This window comes from Notamacropus eugenii, chromosome 3 (genome assembly GCF_028372415.1).
Source record: "Notamacropus eugenii isolate mMacEug1 chromosome 3, mMacEug1.pri_v2, whole genome shotgun sequence".
Classification (NCBI taxonomy): Eukaryota; Metazoa; Chordata; class Mammalia; order Diprotodontia; family Macropodidae; genus Notamacropus; species Notamacropus eugenii.
The window spans coordinates 191,293,442-191,315,923 of record NC_092874.1 but is presented as its reverse complement, the minus strand read 5'-3'; the positions used below and the strand labels follow the sequence as shown (position 1 = coordinate 191,315,923).

General features: G+C 37.2%; 1 protein-coding gene across 13 annotated transcripts in view; it reads right to left on the bottom strand.

Moving 5' to 3' along the window:
• WBP11 (WW domain binding protein 11) overlaps positions 1-22,453 on the bottom strand; it is a 29,483-nt gene extending 7,030 nt beyond the window's left edge. The window contains exons 1-10 of one of the 13 annotated variants that reach the window (XM_072653655.1): positions 22,316-22,453; positions 21,534-21,706; positions 16,450-16,589; positions 12,181-12,280; positions 10,684-10,715; positions 9,632-9,725; positions 8,885-9,081; positions 7,823-7,956; positions 6,768-6,967; positions 1,683-1,874 (exon numbers count right to left, since the gene is read on the bottom strand). In XM_072653655.1, coding sequence (XP_072509756.1) covers positions 1,683-1,874; positions 6,768-6,967; positions 7,823-7,956; positions 8,885-9,081; positions 9,632-9,725; positions 10,684-10,715; positions 12,181-12,244 — 913 coding nt within the window. In that variant the 5' untranslated portion in view covers positions 12,245-12,280; positions 16,450-16,589; positions 21,534-21,706; positions 22,316-22,453. Of the gene's footprint in view, positions 1-1,682; positions 1,875-6,767; positions 6,968-7,822; positions 7,957-8,884; positions 9,082-9,631; positions 9,726-10,683; positions 10,716-12,180; positions 12,281-16,449; positions 16,590-21,234; positions 21,301-21,533; positions 21,707-21,847; positions 22,212-22,315 lie in introns of those variants that run through there. The other 12 variants (XM_072653653.1, XM_072653660.1, XM_072653659.1 and 9 more) reach the window with 12 other exon arrangements.
• Between the last annotated feature and the right edge of the window lie 29 nt (positions 22,454-22,482).

The window sequence follows — 22,482 nt, the reverse complement described above, 5'->3', positions numbered from 1 at the left end:
TGGTGGCTGCTAAATATTGTGTGATTCTGACTATGGCTCCCTGGTATTTGAATTATTTCTCTCTGGTTGTTTTGGGTACATATTTTTTGACCTAAAAGTTGTAGATTTTGACTATCTTCCTGGAAATTTTCTTTTGGGGGTTTCTTTAAGGGGAGATTGGTGGATTTTTTCTATTTCTACACTGCACTTTGTTTCTAAGAGATATGTACAATTTTCTTTCATAATTTCTTGAAGCACAATGTTTAGGCTTTTTTTCTCATTCATGGCTTTCAAGCAGTCTAATCATTCTTAAATTACCTCTCCTCATTCTGTTTTCCAGATCAGTTGTTTCTGTTATGAGGTACCTTAATTTTTTTCTATTTTTTCAGTCTTTTGATTTTGTTTTTATACTTTAGCTTCTATTTGATCTATTTGATTCTAATTTTCAGGGAATTTGTTGCTTAGGTAAAGATTTATACCTGGTTATTAATTATGTTTTAAAATTTTTCTTCCATAAGAAATAACTGAAAATAGTAGTAAGAAAATAATAAGGATAACTGCATGAATTTTAGTACTCCAAGTTTGCACTGATTGGGTTTCTTTTCTTATTTCTTTTACTTCTTTTCTTAATTTTTCATCCAGCACTTTCATTTAGTTTTAAAAATCACTTTTTTAGCTTTTGTTAATTCTTCAATTATCTCATCCAAGAATTCTGGTTGAACTTTTACTTAAGCTAAGATTTTGCCTATAGATGTTTTGAAGTTATGTTCTTTTTCTGGATTTGTGTTTTGGTTATTCTGGTCAATACTACTTGATTCGTTATTGTGAGATTCTTTTTTGGTTCACTTATTATTCCAATCTACTTCTTGCCTTTGGACTTTGTTATGGCTGTACTTTTTTTTGGTAGGGAGGAGGGATAGCTGAGCTGTGCTTTTGCCTTCTTGAGTCTTTCTGCTGCTTTCTTGGGGTTATTGTGTTATTCCAGGATCCAAGGGACAGTTCATGCTGGACATCTGCAAATTTTCACTGTTCTCAAGGTGGTGGGGCAAAATCTGGTCACTGCCCTCTTGGTCTGAACTCAGCAAGTTCTTAACTCAGTTTTGGATACGAACAAAAGGCCTGTAAGCTAGTTAGATGTTTCAGCAGACTGCTGATGGACTCCAACATTATCAGCCAGCTGGGAAACTCTGAAGGCTCTGAGCAACAGAACTGCAGACTTTCATTTGATAAGGGATTGCTACCCTACTTAATTGCTTCTGAACTTTTTCCTTGATATAAGACCTAGAGCCAGCAACTGCTCTTTACCCATATGCACATACATGTTTAATATACCCCTCCACCCCAATATCATTTCTAGGTCTTTGAAGTTGCCATAAATCTTGTCAGGATACAAAAGCCCATGAATTTTCAAATCTGGACATATAACTGAATTTTTTCATCAATGCAAAAGCTTGGAGTGCTAAAATTCATGCAGTTATTCTTCTTTTGTACCTAATTTTAACTAGAGCACTACATTACCCTATGCTATTCAATTTTCCCAAATAGAGATATTATTTCACTATAAAGCAAACCATATGCAGACATTCTTAACTTAGATTTTTTCAAAGTGCCTTTAGTTTATAAAACGTACTATGCCTAAGTATAATGGAACTTTCCTTTTGTAATTATTTAATAAATGCTCAACTGACTGAATTTGCACACACCTGACTTTTTGTCCTCATTGTTCTCTCTCTCTTCATCATCACGATGCATGAACTCCTCTCCTTCACTGTCAGCATCTGACCTGTCGGTGTCACTGTCATCACTGCTGTCATCATGCTTATCTTGATCAATGTCTTCAGGATAACCTTCATCTTCACTGGTACTGGAAGCATCATCATCATGACCTCGATGAGCTGAAAGAGTGAAGAACAGAATGAGCAAACAAGAACATAGACAAATATACCATTATTTAGGATATAATACAACCTATGTAACTAATTTGTTAAAATACTTCTATCAAGTGGTCTGCTGCTTATTTGTATAGACACCACAATAATCTCATTCCTAGTAAGTTTTAAATGAAATCTTGGAAGATTTTCAGGATTTATCAATAGCAGCAATTCACAAGACACTAAAATCTAGTGTAAATATGGCACTAGATGAAATTCAGAGCAGTAATTAGTAATAAATCAGTGAAAGTAAGGAGAACAGCTTATGGGACTTATCTGCACATCTTGGCCCCCACTTTCCATTCCTACATCCCCATAACGTTCAACACATCAGTAACCCTGTCACACAGCCTGTGCTCTGTTTGCCCCTTCCACCGTGCTCTCCATTGTTAACCAAGAACTTTTCATTTTAACTATTTCCTCTCTTGCTCCTTCCATCTTCTGGAGACCTGGCTCCTCCCAAAAAGTGCCGCATCCCTAGTCATCTTTTTCCACTACTGGCTACACATTTTTCTTTTCCCCAATCCTGACCCACTGTTCCTAGGAGTTGGTCCTTGCTCCTCCCTCACTCAGCAGCCTCCTCCTTTGAGGTTCACTCTATCTAAATATATCACCAAATCTGATAATGGTAGCAAGTATCTACTGGCCCTCAGGTCATTCTCCCTCATTTATAAAGGAATTCTGTACTGGCTTATATTGTTTCCCTTTGTTCCTAATTTTTGCTTTTACTCCAGAAAATGTCAACGTGTTGAAACACTCTGGCCTCTCAGTTCCTCAGTCTCAACTCCTATGATCTATTCGTTTTCTGCATCACAGCCACAGAGATGGTCCCATCTTTGATCTTTTTGTCATCCACAAGTATTCCACATCTGTGATCTAGAAGGCTGAAATTCCTTAATATGACCTCCTAGCTATCATCCCATATGTTCCTATATCTCATTCCTCAAAAACCTATTTTCCATCCTCTTTTCCACATCCAGTACACTACATTCCACACTACTCTCCAGCATCTGTATTCCTCCCTTCCCAATCTTGTTACTTTGGTTAATCAGGTCACACTCTTCTCTATTTTCAACTTCCCCTCTTGTTACTAATGCCTTGCCAAAATCCAAACACAAATTATTCCCATCATCTACCTTATTGACTCCTACTCACCTGCTAGAGGAAGCCATGAAATCATGCTGAAGAGACACCACAAATTTAGGTTATCTAGTCTCAACTGTACTCTCACTACAGCAAAACAATAATTTACTTTTCCTTAACTGATTCTCTAACATACCATCCACCTACAGCTGCTATTTTAAATCTTCTCAAAACCTGAACCCCATTGTCTTCTCTATCTTCTTAGTGAAAAAAAAAAAGTCTTGTCTTTGGTGAAAAAAAAAAAAAGGAGATAACTCACTATTAGTTTCCCTCTTTTCTCTTCTGCTACATTTTGAAACCCCTTGCCACCATCCTCTTCCAATCAAGGGTTTCAAAAAAACTGAATTAATTCTCAGGAATAAGCAAAATCCTTCAGACTTAGCAGCCAGAAGAATGTTGTTACTAAGTCCTCTACAGTGTAGTACAGACTTCTTAAAATTGGAAGAAAAAAAGTTCTATGAAAGCTGCTAACTGTTGCTATGACAAAATAGCACCTGTCATGAATGAGCAAGACACTACAAAGACTGGAATACTGCTGGAATACTGACAATTGGTCACTTTTACTGAAATTCACTTTTACATTCAACGTTGTATCAAAAGCATTGTCAGAAGTTCTGGTGAGCCTGTATCTTCTCTATTTTCACCAGAGATTAGGCATTGTGGACAGAATGTTGGGCTCAGTCAGAAAGATATGAGTTCAAATTCTAATTTATGACACTTGTAAGCAGGGTGAACCTGGACATTTCACTTAACCTCTTTAGTCTCAGTTTCTTCATCTGTAAAATTAAAATTGGGCTAAAAATCATCTAAGATTCCTTCTAGATCTACACCTATGATTCAACAATCAGACTGTAAAATATCAAATGAACAAAAAGTCTGAGACACTTTTTTAAATTTCCAGTAGGCCTGAAAGTCTTTCCCCCGTTGAGACAATGATGAACTCTAATAAATATGCTACAAAACAGAATTGTTCTGGAATTAAAGAAATCCCTAAATTTGAAAATCATAAAAGATTAAGAGATTTGTCCAAGAGAAGGAGATAAACAATGCTTTAATGGCCTGGGAAATTCCCAGATTTAATTCCCAGCTTTTTTAACCTATCAACTATAATCCAGGCTAGATTTTAAAAACTGGATTGTTCTTCAAAGGTAAACTTAGTATCTAATGTGATGCATGATTTTATTACAAAAAATTAAAGAATGTTTTGAAATCTAGTGACCTCAAGGCCAAATCATATAAAACAAGCTGACTGTAGCAAAAGGACAAGTTGCGTATTTTTTATAGATAGAAAATGTTGTAAAGATTACCATCAATAAGCTTCATTACTTTTCTTTGTCCCAAGTAAAGGTCTTTTCTCAGTCCTCATCCTTCCCAAAGTCTATAGCATGACACTGTGAAACAACCTCTCCTCCTAAAGACACTCTCTTCTCAAGAGTTTTTATGTTCCTTCTTGGTTTCTCTTCCTGTATGACCATGTTCAGTCTTTTCAGTCTCCTTTGCTGCACCATCCTCCATGGCAGGGCCTCTAATTATTGGTGTCCCTAGATTTAATCCTGGGCTCTCTTCTCTCTCTCCTGGTGACTTCATAGGTTCAACTATCATCTCTTTGCAGATGACCCCAGAGCTTTAGTCCTGCTGTCATGCAGCAACAAATGCCTATTAGTCAAGGCATTTAAAATCAATGTACCATGGCCCTCTCACATTAACATATCAAAAGCAAAACTTGTTATTTTTTGCCCCCAAACCTATCCCTCTTTCAAACTTCCTATTTCTGTCAGTGGCACCAACATTCCTGTAGTCACTCAAACTCTGGGGTCATCCTTAACTGTTACTTCACACTTTCTTACTCATGCTTAACAGCTTCCACATCTATCTCCTTTCTCACTACTTTCAGTCACCACCCTAGTGCAGGAACCCTAACCTATACTGCAGTCACAGTCTTCCTAATTGATCTACTTGCCTCAAAGCTCTCCCCACTCCCATACATCTTCCACACAGCTGCAAAATGATTCTTCCAAAGCACAAGGCCAACCAAGTTACTTTCCTGCTCAATAAGTTCCAGGAGTATTATTTTCAGGACCAAGCATAAACTACTGTTTGACATTTAAAGCTCCTCTTCATAACCTGGCTCCAATCTTCCACTTTAGGATTGCACATTATTCCCTTTCATCCACTCTCTGATCTAGTCAAAATGACTTTCTTGCTATTCCTTCCGCATGACACTTCATCTCCTGCCTTTGCACAAGCTGTCTCTCATGCTTTTAACACACTCCTTTCTTACTTCTGTCACTCAGAATCTCTAATTTCCTTAAAAACTCAGTTCCAAGTGCCACTTACCCATGCAGCTGTTCTTCCTTTGCCCCAGCTACTTGCCCCTGGCCCCTCACTCTCCTCTCCCCAACTCCCTTGTATTTCCTGGATACAATGTAAGCTCCTTGAGGAAAAGAACTCTTTTGCACAGTACGTATGCTTAAGTGATTGCCTATTAATTCCGTAACATAAAAAAAATACAATGACCCTATGATCCACATGATCCAATGAATGTTAGCAGAAATGAGCTAAATTTCAACTCAGCTACACATAGAGTATTCAAGAAGTGCTATGAAATCATTTGGAAACTCTATAGTGAGACTTGTAGATTATTATTACCATAATGGCACTTAACATATGTAACACTAGCTATGATAAAATAGTAAGACAACATGCTCTCTAGGGTCAAAAGAATGTATATATTTGATGATGGGCATATTTTTCTATGTATTTATGTATACACATATACATAGTCTCCCTAACTGGGCTAAAGGCCAATTATGGGCCCAATCCCACTACTGATTACCATGGAAGTTAACCTGCTTGTTTTTCTGACCTGTGCCAGTTCCCTCTTCTGTAGGTAGTGTGTTGGCTTTCTACTTTCTACTAAGTTGGCACCAGACTTAGCTCAGATACCTAATCAACTTTAGTCCTACTGTAGCTCAGAACTCACAAACTCAAGTGATCCACCAGCCTCAGTCTCCCCAATGGGAGGGTCTACAGTGTGTCCCATCATGGCCAGCTGGTATTTATTGAGAGGCAGAGTGGAGTATAGGATAGAGAGCAGAACACCTGGGTCCATGTTCTACTGCTGACACTTTCTGGGTATGTATGTATGACCCTGAGTAAACCATTTAACCTCTAAATTTCTCAGGGAACTCTCTAAAACTAGAATTCCAGAATAGGTGCCAATCAGATTGGGAGTTTCCCTCTATGCCAATAAAATCACAGGTTTGGCCTTTCCTTACAAGACAGATAACAGATATTTTGAAGATATATTTAAGTGGCACTTGATTTTAAACTTTAAGAACAAGGCTTATTTAATTTTTGTGTTTGTATCTCCAGTGCCTATCAGTGCTTTACTTGTAAATAGGCACCTAATAAGTACATGGTTCAGCAGAGTGACAGATAGGCGGCAGAGGATGTGGGTCAATTGCAGCCCTGGTAACTTCTTAGCTGTGTTATCACTGGGAAAGTCACCTAGGCTATCTAGCCTCATTAGTCTATAAAATCAAACAGATGAATTAGCTGCATCTAAGTTCCTTCTAGCTCTGAAGCTATGATTTTGCAATTTTTTTCACTCAACTGAACCAAAATGAATCTTCAACAAGGCATATTCTAAGAACTATTCAACAAATGCTGATGACAATGAAAAACAAGATGCAAAAGTGGCTGACATCTTACCAAGTTCTGGACTATATAAAATATCCTCTTCTCGCCGACGAGGGGCAAGTTCTAGTGCAAAGCCAACTTTACGGCCATACATCTGCAGAACCTGGGGAGGAGGTGGCCCAGGGGGTGGGCCAGGAGGCTTTCTTCCAGGAGGCAAGCGAGGAACACCATGTCCAAGAAGAGGAAGTATAGAAATTGCCCTGGTGGGAGGTCTGTGAAGAGAAGATTTTAAGTGATTTTTATTTATGTTCTATTCAAATACCAAGGGATTCCATACTTCACATGTAATCAAGCGATTCCCTCCTGAGAAGCAGTGTGCTATAGTAGAAGAGACAATGCACCCAGGAGACCAATGTTTATTCCAAGTCTGTTGCTAATGAGCTTTGTGATCATGACAATTTACTTATCTCTTCTGGGCTCTAGTTGCCTCACTTGCAAAAATCACAGGGTAGGATTATGCAATTTCTTAGCTCCTTTTTAGTTCTAAACTTTGGGGAACTTCAGGCTCATGTCCACACATACTTCAGGAATATTTCAATGGATCTATCAATTTATTGATATGGGTAATAATAACAGCAATAGGTATTTATATGATTTTGCAAACCAATTTACATTTATCTCATTTACGCCTCACAAACACCTATTATCCCCATTTTATAGATAAGGAAACTGAGGCTCGGAGAGATTAAATGACTTGCCATGGCCATACAACTATTATCAGAGTCAGGGTCAGATTCCAGGTAGAGCACTTTTCTTGCTTTGCAGCATAGCCTCTCTATCCCACCCTTTCTTTACTGCAGACTGGAACTCATTCGTGCACTCTTACCATGGAGGATTCTTGTCCATTGTTTCACCATAAATTCTCCAGAGGAAGACAGACCACGTGCCATAGGACTTCCTCTAGGTGTTACTATTTCATGCACACCAGTACACTGCTGAGAATGTTAACCCTCATCATCAAACACCACAGACACACACATTATTTTTAACTCCCTCTCTACCCACTGCATTTGGGAGATTATCTGGGTCTTAACAACCACTATTTAACTAAAATGATGCTTCTTTACCCATAGGCAGAGGTTTTCTTGAGAATAGAGGGTGGCTGTGCACCAGGCAATGGGATGTCTTGAATCAAGATGTTAGAAGGAGCATGGGGCATATCTGGCAATGGAATGCTTTCCACTTCAACATGCTGAGCATTCTGGAATAGAAACAAGTAGACAGTAAGTCAATATAGAAAAAAGGGGACACATTCATACAGGAATACAAATTCAGTTACTTTACAAACTAGATTAATTTCTGCTCAAATATAAATATGAAAATGACAACAGCAATAATCAGTACCATATACAGTCTTGAATAATACCAATAACTTTCCAAAATGAAAGACATCTTTCTCTTCAATCAAACAGACTAAACAGTCAAATTTTTCTTTTAATTCTACCTTCTTTGATTGTGATTTGTTTGAAATAAAATAGAAATGATGATGAAATAACTTGTACTTGAGTGACTACAATTTAATATTCTGGATAAATGGAAAAATATTTACAATAATATTTTTCAAAGGATAATATGGCATGTCTCCTAAATAATATTTTTGTCAACCAACTTGTTTTTCCTCCTAGGACGGTCTTCCCTTATGCCAGAGAACTGCTACAAAACTTAATTCACTGATTAGAAATTCTTTCTTTTATTGTTCAGATAAGTTTTATTAAACTTACTGCCATCCTCTCCCCATTGCAAAGCTGTCACTTTTCCTGAAAATTTCTGTTGCAATTTATATGCAACATCTAATCTAGTATTCAACTATGAGGTAATTCATTGTTTTAAGTAGCAGTTGTAATTAATACATTTATTTAGAGAAATCTTTTAGAAAATTAGAAATTTAGAGAAAAATTTCATATTTAGGTTTTACTCTTTCCTACCACCATCCAACATCTCTATCAAACTATAGCCAATTATTCATACCAATTAGAGATAAAGTACCATAAATGAAACTGATATGGTCCAAAATGCTGCTTTATTGAAAAATCTGAAGTTGAAAGTCCTACCAATTTTTTTAAAACTACAAGTAAAACTAACTGGTTTTGAAGTTTCTTCATAAAAAAACAAAACAAAAACTTGATTACCTTTACAGCATCAAAGTACTGGCTGAGCTGGGCCCTCTTCTGTTCATATTCCACCTCTAACTTTCGAAGTTCTTTGTAAATATCTGGATTTTCCTTTTCATAGAGTCGGAGAATGCGCTCAAAAGTTTCACGAAGTTTTTTTCGCTTATCTTTTAGCACCTTTTCATTTAGCTGTGGCTGCTGTACTGGATTGAACTCTGATGGAAGAAAAAAAGATTATTAATACTTTTTTAAAAAGGGTCACTTTTTTTGGTTATTATGTATGGTTCATAGGTCAGATTTTTAGAAATCATAGAATTGGAACTAGGAGGAAGCTCAGAAATCATCTTTTGCAACTCCTTCATTTTACAGATGAAGCTGAGGGCCAGAGTTGCTGGTAAATGGAAGAGTAAGTGGAAGTCATTATTTTAAATCCAGGTCCTCCCATTCAAATACAGCACTTGTCACTGCACCACAAATCAAAGGCTGTAACCTCTATGATTATGTAATTTTCACCAAAAAAAAAAAAATCTTAGAAATAAATGGTCTCTAACAACCAAGTGTATGTTATTCTCTCTCCAGAGAAATAGGTTTAACTTCTTTGAGAGCAAGCATAAATATCAAAAATTATTTGTTAAGAACAACTACTTTTTATCTTTGTAAAGTTTTAGAATTTTCAACAAACTACCCTAAGACTAAAGAAACCAAAGTATTCACATAGAAAACTGGGTCTTCAAAAATCTAGCCTTTGAGAATCCTCTTACTTACCCATTTCATCCAATTTCTCCATGTCCCGGATAATCTGTTTGGGGTCCTTCATCTTTAGTACTGCAGCTCGTACCATCATTCGTTGTTTCTTATTCTAAGAATATTAAAGGATGGCAAAACCTCAAAGGATTGAACTTAAAACAACCTTTTATTACAACTCCATTAAAACTAAATTGTGGATTTCATCTAAGTTTCTGCTAATCTATTCTAAAAAACATAATTTTTTCAAAAGGAAAACATTCAAAAAATTCCTTTTAGGTCTTTAGGAGATCTCTATAATATTATTTTAATATATAACCCATATGTGCAGCAGTATCTTCAGTAGAGTTTGCAGTTAAATTCTAAGACGACAAAGTGATTACCAATCATTTTTGGTGAAAAAAGTTTCTTCAGTTTATTTAATTCTCATTAAGTGGTTTACAATATGAACATATAGTAGAGAATCATTTGTTCACTCATCGAACACTTATCAATTGCCTACTGTATAAATTAATAAAATGAATCTCATTTTTCTTAAGAAGACCTTCACGTCATAAACCTAATAGTAATGTATTTCAAAATGATGGAGGGTCCAAAATAAGGAAAAACGAAAAATTTAGCTTTTCCGAACCATAAAACTTTGTTGCAAATTATAGCAAAGGCCATAAAGGGACATTTATACCAAGAAATTTTCCTTCAATGTTTTTCTTGATTCTAATTGAAACACAAAGCTTTCTGCACATTCATAAGACAGAAAGTCGGGTGCTAAGGTTGTACTACTTATGTTTCTTTTCTCCTTGGGTGAATGGGATAGTTTAAAAACAAAGATATGAATTGGGAAAGATTTTACATGTATTTGAAAAGGCAAAATCAAGGCAACTCCTAACAAAATATTTTTACTTCATAAAATAAGAAGCAAATCAATGTAAGAGATGGGTAATTTCTTAAAAAGGTAAATTATTGTAAATCTGGATTTGGAAACAATTGATTCCCTAGGCTTTACTATTTTTTAAAACAATATTGCTCAGTTTAATAGTGTGAGTAGCTATTTCTAGGGGGAAAAAAAATCATACCTTTTTTAATTCCCTCTTCCGGGCTTCTTTTCCTACAAAGGAAGGAAAGAAAAGAGCACATAATATAAAATCCTGAATATCAGCATTTCCTTCTGTGTTAATTTCTACATTTTCAGTGCCTAAAAGTATCTTCCCCAAAAGACCACATTTCTCGTTATTTTTTTCAATAATAAAAACGACACAAAAAACCCACTAAATAACCTAAGGATTTCTTACTTTCAGTTTTAAGGCTATGATTAGAGTCCTAAATCTTTATTAGAAAAATTACTATGAATAAGGTATATCTGATGCATCAAAATTAAACAAATTAAGAAATACATGCTATGTACCATAGTATTATCAAAAGAAATGCTCACTGAATCCAAAGAGCCCTTCAAAATTTCTAAGATCCAAAGAACTTTATATATTTCTATGTATATAAATATACATATAAATTTAGCCATATGTGTGTGTATAAACACATGCACAAACACACACTTAGCTCTGTCATTTACAGAGTATAATTAGAGGAAAAAGTATTTTGGATAGTAACTCCCCTCCCTCCTCCTTCAAGTTAAAAAGTTTAAATGTGAGGAAACTCACTAACTTGGCAAATTAAATAACTAGACTGGGGAACCTATGGTCTCAAGATCACATGTGGCCCTCTAGGTTCTCAAGTGCTGTCCTTTGACTGAATCCAAACTTCACAGAACAAATTCCCTTAATAAAGGATTTGTTCTGTAAAACTTGGTGTATTGATAATGTTGCTTCTTAGTGGGAAGATCTCCCCCACCCATTAATAGGCCTGCCCATTACGGGGAGTTTGATCAGGGAAGATTTGTGGGAAGGCCCATACCATTTTTTAATGAGGCACTGGTTCTCAAGGGTTGTGATGCCCTCTGGCTCTGAAAATGTATAAGTAGTCTGAGGTGGGGTTTTACTTTGGAGCTTACTGTCTGGAAGTGTTTTGTTTGGCCAGGTAAGACTCTGGGTAAGGAGCCCCCCAGCTTTGAAAACCCAGATGTTGGTGCTTCTTTCTCTGGTAACTGTATGTATGGTCAAACAGTTATCTGTCTTGATCTGTGATGTATGTATTGTTTACATCAAGCAGCTGGAAGCACAGTCTGTTGATCTATATTTCTGTGTATTTTATCTGAAGTTCAGGATACTGATTTTTTCCTCTGAACTAAGTGAATGATATATGTGCTTGATTAAAGTGATTGCTGATCCCTCAAGTTGCTTTCTTTTTAGAAAAGCAGATCAAAGAACCTGTGATAGCAGGCTCTCCTCTGTACGTCAGGGTCCTTGCTTTTACACTTGGACTCTATAAAAAGGCTGCACTTGAGGACCTAGGGAGCCACATGTGGCCTCAAGGCTGCAGGTTCCCCACCTTTGAACTAGATCTTCCTAGTTTGGTTGTTGTAGTAATAAAATTAAGATAAAACAAGACTCATGAATATCTGCAATTTATAATATTTGTTAATCTTTGCTTCACAATCCTATACAGTGCATACTTACGAGCCTGGTCTGTGGGGTTCATGAACTTCCCACTCTTGGTGGATGATGTGGATCTTCGCCCCATTTTCACTGGTTATATGTTTTAGTGAATTAAGAGAATCTAAAAAACAAAATTCAGTTATCTTCTTAAAGTGCCTTCACTGCTAGAATCCTTATCTTCCAATAACTTTTTTTAAAAGTACACTATAAAATATATTATTGTCTCTGTAACTGTTAGTAATTCTTTTTCAGGCATATGGATTTATCCAAGAGTTTGAATTGGGAGTTCAGGTAAACTGGATTCTACTTCCGAGAGGATATGTGACCAGAATGATCAGCAGAATCAAAGAGTCACTGGCAATTCTATCTTCTAGTTGAAGACTATGCTTCTGAATGGTAATTAATTTGGAGAACAAAACTGATATCCTTTAAAAATCAATTAAATTTTTAAACGAGTACCAAAGATGATGAAATCAAGTCAATTTAAATAGTTAGGATTTAGGATGTAGAGTATATATTTTCTTTACAGACTGGCATACATACAGATATCAGGTCTTTTCTTACCTCTCTTACTCTAAATAGGTTTCGAAGAGTTAATCTAGTCTAACATACATATAACGTGTCCATTCTCTCTTACATGCCCAACTAAGTGGTCTGCTGGAAGCCTATGACCGAGAAGCAATACACTACTTTCCGAGGCAGGCCATTCTCCCTGTGGATGGATAGCTGTCAAGGTTTCTTTCCTTATGCCAGACTTAAACGTTTATCTCGTTCCTTTTGCCTACTGCTTTTAGCTCTGGAGCCAGGCTGAACAAGTTGTCTTTTCTTCTCACAGGACAGCATTTCAAATACTTATAGACTGGTTATCACATCTACGAAATTTTCTCTTTTCCAAATTGAAATCCCAGTTTCTTATTTTCATATGGCCCAATCTCCAGGACCTTCTTTAGTTCTTTCTGAAATGTGGTCTCCAAAACAAAATAATTTTCTAGATGAGGTCTGATTAGAACAGAGCACACTGTTACTAAAGTCTCCTTTCTGGATACTATGCTTGTCTTAACACAAACTAAGATCACATTAACCTATCTGGCTATGACCTACCGATGCTGGAAATGAGTTTGCAATACATTAAACTCCTAATTGTTGTTCATAAAATGATCTCATTATCCAAACTACTATCTTGCCTTCTTTTATTTTAAAAATTTGCTTCTGTACAAGTACCTAGGATCTAGTAGACATTATTGTTATAGTCACCATAAAGTCTATTTCTCAGATTCTAGACGCAATATTGAATTCAGTTCTACGTGTTTTAATGCTGTCAGGCTACCTAAAGAATAAACTAGAGAGCTGATAATTCTCTCATTAAAGAGAACTTAAGAATGCTGACAAAATGTCAAACGTGGCAAAAAAAAAAAAATTTCCTTCCTCAGACTTTAGTTGCAATTTAATACAAACTGGACTTTTGCACATTAAAAAAGATAGTATAAAATATTGCATTATCATCAATTCTATTCAAATTCAATTAAGTATGGCACCTACTACTACCAGTATACTTTCTAAGGGATTATGCTTTGACCACAGACTGGCTTCTGATTAATGTTAACTTAAACTTCTGATTAATGTTAACTTAACAAAAAGCAAGAAAGTAAAAGCTCTAGAAATATCTCTCATCTGTTAGATTTTAGTGGTTTACTGAAAACACTGCAGTAAGGATACATGTTCTCTTTAGCAAACTTTTCAAGAGTATCAAAAAGGAACCACCCTGCTACTAACAGAGCCATGTTTCTCTATTAACTATAAACTGTGCCTTAACATAACTTTATACATCTTTTTCCAAAAAAAAATTGTTGACATCTTTATACCTGCTTCTTTGTCAACTAGGCATAAAGCATTGCTCATGAAGAATTAAACTCTCTGATAAGATCATTTGTGACTTACATTTCTGCAATCAGTTAAGGAACCACAAAGGTCTTTTCCAACAGTGACCTTTCAGCTAAATTAATGGATAGACAGACTTATAAGATGATCAGGTAATAATACAATGGTATACAAAGTCATTCAGTTCTATCCAACCTTTTGCGACCCCATGGACCATGGGGTTTTAACTGGCAAAGATATTGGAGTGGTTTGCAATTTCCTTCTCCATTGTGCTCCCATGAAGAAGTGAGGCAAATAGGGGTTAAGTGGGGTTAATCCCAAGGTCACACAGATACTAAGTGTCTGAGACAGAATTTGAACTCAGATCTTCCTAAATCCAGGCCTGGTGCTCTATCTACTACATCACCTCACTGCCCTGATATGCAAATTAGCTTTGAAGAAATAATTAAAATGGTTTTATTTTGTGGGGAGGTGTAATATATAAAGAATAAGTTCCAAAAGCCACGAGCACCAGTTTACCTTCTGTGTCTAATATATAGTGTATGTGTCACCCTAGTTGGGCAAGTTATGACCGTTTCAGGAAAAAAGATGACAGTCTTCATTGGTAGTGGGTGTTTCATCCCCTCTGAGTTAGTTCTCTGTAACAATGAAATCTATCTATCCCTGTATTTTGTGACATTGATGCTTGAGTGTGCCTCCTGACAGAATTGGTTTGACCACCTATGTTAGTTGAGTGTTTTTGTGCACCACCCCTCAATCCCCAACAGTGCTCTCTTGGTTCATTTTAATTCTGCCATTTTAAAGAATGGATATTACTCCAAGGAAATCTGCAAAAGACGTGGCTCTTAAAGTATACTTCAATCAGTGGTAGAGATATTGCAGTAGCTATTGGTATCGAAAAGTCTGGGGTTTTAAGGGTTACTCAAACATACAATGAAACAGGATGTCTCACCAAGGTGCAAAAAAAAAAAAGGACGGCTGCAAACAAACAAACAAAAAAACTACTGTAAAACAGCTTCAAGAAAGAAACAAAGACTCTGACTGGGATCTGGCATCTGGGAGGGTTGTTACTGACTCCTCTCCAGGGTGAGTAAAATTCAAGAGCCTACAGGCTTCTTGAAATAGCAAGAATGAGAGGATTAATTTTTTAAAAAATTATTTACTGTTGTTATAAAGAAAATTATTTGTCAAGGGCAAGACATACAAAAGCTGGAGTACTAGAGATTGGAAAAGTATAATTTTTACTGATGAAATTCACTTTTTCATTCAAAGCAATACACCAAAACTATTATCAGCAGAAACGTAGGTGATTCTCAAATTTTTTCATCAGACTCTGTAATATCCACCTGCAAAAAATATTTAGACACTGACTTTTAGTAGGCCTTGGAACTCTGATTAAAGAAGCAGACTTGCTCTAGAAATACAAATTCTCAAACAGAAAAAGAATGCAGCAACAATCTTATAACATGCCAGAAAAAAAGGTTAAGAAATTTAACTAAGAGAAGGAGAAAAACATGCTTCAATGGCCTGGGAACTCACCTGATTTAAACCCTATGGAAAACCTATGGGTTATAATCACGGATAAATTTGGAAAAATTAACTATTTGTCAAAATTACAGTTAATATTCAATACGGTATGGTTTCACAGGAAGAATTAACATCACAAGGACTAGCTGTGTCATATGATGCAAAATTTTTCTACAATTTTACTTTGAAATCAACATTTTCATCTTAACTCTATTTTCTTTTTGCTTTATGGAAATTTTTAAAAATGCACTGTGTAAATTGAAGCCACTCCATCCCTCAAGGTTTTCTTAAATTCTGGTCTTCCTAGAGCTGAAGAACATGTATAAAAATTCTTATGAATTCAGTGACAAACTATAAAAAAGGCAAACCACATAAGAAACATTGGAAATTTACATCATTCATCTCGATATACTTTTTGCTGTGAGAAATCATTAGGCCTCTTTTGAGTATTTGTGCATTTCACCAACAGACTCTTTAGTTCTCTGAGTCTTAGGAGCATAGTTATCTGTAAAGGGAAAAATCTCATAGAATCTTGGAGTTGGAATATATACTTAAACAAGGATATCTCCTTTTTTTCAGCATCACTGACAAATATTTATCTACCTTCTGTTTAAAGGGTTGCCAGGCAGCTCCTTTTAGAAAGTCTAATGAAGATTTTCTTTATATGAAGCCGAAATGTGCTGCTCTCTAACTTCTAACCACTATTCTTTCTATCCTTTGGGGCTAAATAGATTAAGTTTAATCCCTCGTTCCATGACAAGCTTTCAAATAATTAGACAGAAATAAGCTGGGTAACCCTTCTCCCCCAACTCTTAAAGGCTTTTCTTCTCTAGGACCATCAGAATTATTTCAGACTAACTTCTCGTAACAATTAAGTCCTCTTACCAGCCTGGCTGACCTGTGGATGCTCACCAGAAATGTTCTTTATGAAATAATGTCAGCAATAAGAACATACTGCTGGTACTGACCCTTGTGAACCTCTTTGGATCATTCCTGTTCTCCTACTCAGCAGTCACCAAAAGCTCCTAAACACAGAATCAACATAACAATGTTATAGCTTGGAGGAACCTTGGTCCAATAGCAATACTTTACAGATGAAGCAAACTTGTGGGACTTAATCACCAAAAGGTATCATCTGTATGCTCTATTCAAAACACCCTTCCAGACAATGGTAAACACCTTTGGTAAGCATACATCTCCCTATTTTATGGGAGGCATATAAATATACCTTCATATTTAAAATTGGAGGGTTGTTAAATAGTTATCTTTGTACTTGCATCTATCAAAGATTGTTAAAAGTTCTTCACATGCATAGGAGAAAAATTTTCTGGAAAACATATAAAGCTGTATTTTGCTTTACCCAAATCCTTTCCTATAATCAGCAAATAAATACAGTGAGACAGCGCTATGACACACTTTTCAGTCCATTATCTGGCTGTGGCAAGTGACCTGCTATAAAAGAACAATCTATTAAAAGTCTGTTCCCTGATGAACCAAATCTAATCCTTACATAGTTTCTATTGTGTGCAATACTGGAGTTATTCTTGCTCACAATTTATATTCCATCAGGTTGATAGAAACAGGTAAGTAGGTACAAGGTAATCTGAGGAGGGAGAGTCTGATGACAACTAGGACCAAAGGAGGCTACAGGAAGGTAATACTTGAACTGAGCCTTAAAGTGCTGAGAAGCAGAGATGAGGAAAGAGTGCTTTCTGGGAATGGGAGATGGCTTTTGGAAACAGAGACAGGAAATGAAAGTTTGGGGAATGGCCAGGAGTTCAAGTTGGCTAGAACTTAAGAGTACATAAACGAAAACTAATATGGGCTGGAAAGGCAGTTTGGAGTCAGATTAAATACAAGACCAAGGAGTTTGTACTTTTTTCTTAAAGCCAATGAAAGTTTCTTAACAGGCAAGTGCCATAGTAAGACTAATTTGGCAGCTGCGTGGAAAATCAAGTGGAGGGGAAAGACAGAGAGAAGTAAATTTGGAGGCTATTATCATAGAGCACGTGATGATAAGGGTTGTGTTAACAGAGAGGGGCAGATGCAAGAGATGTTGTGAAAGAAGAACTGTTAAGACTCGAAAACTATATATGGGAAGGTGAGGTAGAAGATGGAGGTCGTAGGGGAGAAAGAACAGGAAAGGGCAAATAAAGGGGAAAAACTGTTGTGAGTCACTATGAACTTGTTCAATTTGAGATACTGGTAGAATATCCAGGTAGAGATGCCTCACAGGCAGTTTATGGGGCTAAAGTTCAAGAGTACTGCATATACAGATTTTAGGCCAGGGGCATTTAAAGAGATAACTGAATCCAAGAGAAAATGATGAAATCACCAAGGAACAAAATGACAAATGAATAGATTAAGTCTAGAACAAAGTCTTGATGGATATTCTCACTTAGGGGGCAAGAAATGGATAATGAACCAATGAGTGAAAAGGAATGGTTACAGAGGTAGAAGGGAAACCAAGAGAGGTCAGTGTCATGGAAGCCAAGGGAAAAAAGAACAACCAATGAAAAAGGGGGCCCATGATTCCAACAAAAGCTGCAGTGAAATGAAGATGAAGACTGAGACAAAGTCACTGGATTTAGCAGCTAAAGTAACACTAATTGTGGAAAAGAATAGTGTTAGTAGAGAAGTGGGATTAATTAACTTTGCAAGGGGTTCAGAAGTGAATGAATAAACTGATGAAGCAGAAGTCGCAGGAGTAGTCATCTATTCTTAGGAGTTTGTCAAATGACAGGTAAGAGTTAAAGAAGCTTGAAAAGATGTGGCCTAGGCAAGTGAAAATATTTTAGGATGGGGGAACTTGGGCATGTTGGCAAGCACCAGGGAAGGAATCAGTTGAAGGAGGAAGGTACATGTCAGGTCTATGCTTGGGTTAAAACAGTAACTGCAAAAGTCCTGCAGAGCCCAGTAGACTATTAACTTCAGCAATTCATTTATTAATGTCAGGGCTTGTAGTTCTTATAACCTTTTTTGATGTCTGTAAGAATGTCTGCTTCTTTTAATTTTGCAACTCCAAGTACCTTCTATTTCTGAGGAAACAAATTAACTGATAGTGCCCATTATAGAACAGAAACATGCAGATTCACTTGGATTTAAATTGATAATATCGAGGTCTTTCTTCCATGTTGGGATCTTTGTGTAGTGGAAATCCTCCTCCTCTAGAAAATCTTAGCTATCAAACATAGTATCCCAAGGAAAAAAGTTATAATTCCCGCAGTAATATACTTGGCCAAGTGGTCATTTAGCCTCTGCCTGTAGACTTACAAGGAGGCAGGATCTACCACTTTTTAGTCCACTTTTGGGGAGTTCTAATCATTAAGAAGTTTTTCCTGACATCTATCTCAATGCATTCACTCTTGGGCTAAACATAATGTTTAATTCCTTTTCCACACAATACCCTTCATATACTTGAAGACTTCTATTATTTCCCCCCTTCAGTATTCTATTTTGTAGGCTAAACACACATAACTAGTTACTTCAAATATTCCCACTTGAGAAAACAACCTCCAGCCATTCTTCTGAGAATGGCCAGGCAATTTAGAGACAGAACTTACTTGCCAAGAGTCATGTCCATAATAATATGTGGTTATATATTAATATATGGTTAATATGTGGTTTATCTATGTGATTCAACTGATTCTGACTTTCTTTTGTTTTCCCGCTTAAAATTAACCAAAAAGATTTGCCTGTCTCCTTAACTCCAACTCACAGATTTATAAACCTGTGTCAAAACGGATTCTAAAAATTTGGGATCACAGGTAAGATCCTTCCTGTCTTCTTATTAGACCACTTGGACTAGATGGGGAGAGGATAAGAGAACATTCCAATCCTGTGCCTCTCATTCACCTCAAAGATGGAAGAGAAGATAACAGAAAACACTCTTGCCTTCCCCTCCTACAAGTAATCCTTACCTTGGAACTCAATTCTTCCATCCATTCACTACCTCCTTCTCCCCATTAAGCATCCTTAACATATATCAGAGATAGAATTTTTTACTGCACAAAAGGGGAAAACTGGGAATCCATCTTAGGAGATGACACATAACTCAATTTTATCTGCAGACTAGGAAGAATGTAGCATTGTAATTGTCTCCAGCTAGCTGTAAAGAACATCCTTTAATAAATCTCATTTGGATACGTCTTGTTCATGGGTTTTCTCCTTTTCCTGTCTAGAGAGCAGATGCTGATTTTTCACATAAATCACTCATTTGAAGAGGCTCTCTGCTGACAAATGCAGGAGGTGAAATGGATGGGGAAAAACTCATCAAGTCTCTCTCATTTTAAAGTTTACAGAATTAACACTCATACAAACTGTTGCAGTGAATAGATGGTGGGAAAAATGTGGCCAACCAATTCAAATGAAAAAGTCCTAGTGCTTTTAGTGTACTGTAAGCTCAAAGCCTCAATAATGGAAATCAAAGTACCTAGTGAAACCTTAGCCTATACTGATTAGATAGTATCAAGGGTAGTAGATTCAGTTCTGGGTACCATGTTTTAAGGACATTGACAAGCAGGTGTGTAACTAGTGGGAGACCAGAGGGGACTTAACATCATACTATACAGCAGCCAGTAGAAGAAATTGGAAAAATTTAGTCTAGAAAAGAAAAAAAAAACCTGAGGGAAACATAATAATGTTCTTATTATGTGCATGATGTATTGTTATGTGAAGATGTACTACCACTGAAGGTTAAACAAGATTCATTTTGGAGTACAGCCAGGAGTAGATAATGGTTGGAGAGGCAGATTTTTGCTTTGATATGCAGAAGGAAAAATATTCTAACAGAGCTGTTCCAAAAAGAATGGGCTGCCTTGGGAAGTGGTGAAACCACTAGAGGTCTTGTTAATTATTATGTAGGGAGATTCCTCAATTATGGTTGTTTTTACTAAACCTTGGAGATCTCTTCCAATTCTGAAATTTTGTAATATGAAGTAATTTGGATATGAACCACATATTGAGATTATCACATTATGTGACAAACTATATTTTTATTAAGTGCAATTTTATTATGCAATATTATTCGCCACTCATTCATGCATATTTGAACATGGAGTAATAGAAAGTGATATAACTAGATTACTCTAAAAATATTCTACAATTTAACTTCTCCACTAATTTGGAACTTTTTATCCCACACCTGCCAAGGAAAAGGTTTTCATTTTCTTAACTTTCAAACTTCACATAAAATATATGTTTCACATACATACTCACATAAAGAAAGGAGTGGTGAACTTCTGAGAAATATAAAAAAAAATTTCCTCCCTAGCAATAAGTTTTAAAGGTCTGGTCAAGACAGTTTGCAACAAATCATCACTTTTAATTTGTTAATCTCTCTCAAAGAACAGTGTCATTCATACACCTTATCTGTTTTTTAGGGCCTATGGAGGTTCTCAGTTACTTGTTAGTGCTCCTAATCAGTTACTCTGTACTTATTCAGTAAGTATTTTACATATTTTAATGTATTACTCATTATGTATTTATTCATCACGTACATGTGTACATGTTATTTTCTCCTTATTGAATAATAAACTCTTTTAAAGAGCATGTCGCCTCCAGGCCAAATGTAAGCCTCTAGGTCCTCAAGTGTGGCCCTTTGATTGAATTCAAACTTCCCAGAACAAATCCCCTTAATAAAAGGATTTGTTCTGTAAAACTTGAACTCACCTCAAAATAAATTAGTGATTGACTCAACTCAAAAATAGCCAACTTGAAGATTAGTATTTGCTTCTCAAAGTCTGGGTGGGGAATACGCAAGCAAATAAGTCATAAACTGTCACTTCTCTGATGATCCACAGTTTTCTTTTCTTCAAAATTATCTCTGGATAGCCAGAGATGCAGGACATAAAATGGAAAGCCTTGGTTCCCATCCCAGTTCTCACGCCTACAAGTGCGGAAGTAGACAAGTTACAGTAATAACTAGGCTACTTTGATCATTCCCAAGAGATACACAATATTTGCTTTACCTATGGTTGTACTTCAATGAGGAGGCAGTACTGTGCAAATTCCACCTAGGCCAGCTTACTATTTGCAGTGACCTCGGGCAGGTCACACGACCACCTTGGACCTCAGTTTCCTCATTTGTAAAATGAGAGGACGAACTAGATGGCCTCTGAAGTCCCCTTTCCAGTTCTTAGCCCTATTATAAAAAAGTTAAATAAGTAAGGGCTACAATTATTTCCCAATCCATCAAAACCTTTTCGTTTTCCACAACTCGCCTCCCTCCCCCTTCCAATAACAGTCTTTTGCCTACAAGAGATTCAGAAACTGTAACAAACACCTGGAACCATAGTTTAGGAAAGCGAAGTTCTGGCCCCAAGACAAATGGCAGTTGCCGGAAGAAACCCGTAATACCCTCACAGTTCTTTGAAAGGCTGAGGGACACTCTGCAGGGGAGCGTGGAGGACAGGCGAGGGCCCAGCTCGGCTCCCACTCGCCTCCAGGCCTCAGGGAGGACCCACGCTGACGAGCGACCCTCGACTTCAGGCCCACAAGGGAGGACAGCAAGCACTTCCCCAAACCCAGTGCAACAGGGGAGCCACAAACCAGCCCAAGCGAGTCAGCAGCCCGACCCCGTGCGGGCCTCCTCTCCACGGCGAGGCCGGGATCAGCTGGACTCCGCCGCCTCCCGAGGCCAGGGGGCGGATCTCTCCCAGGATGCTTCAAAAGGACCGCGCAGGCGTCCGGAAGTGGGGGACTGGGGATGAGGAAGCGGGGAAAGAAAGCCCCGAGATATCCACGAATTCACCTTTCGGCTGCTCGCCGGAGCCAGCGAGGGCCGCAGGGCCGCGCTCCCGGCGGCTCGCGCGCCCTTCCTCGCTCTCCTCGGGCCGGGGGCGGGAGGCCTTCACCTTCGCCTCTCGCTCGGGGCCTAAGGCACCGCCATCTTGAAACCGCGCGCCGCACCGCCTCTTT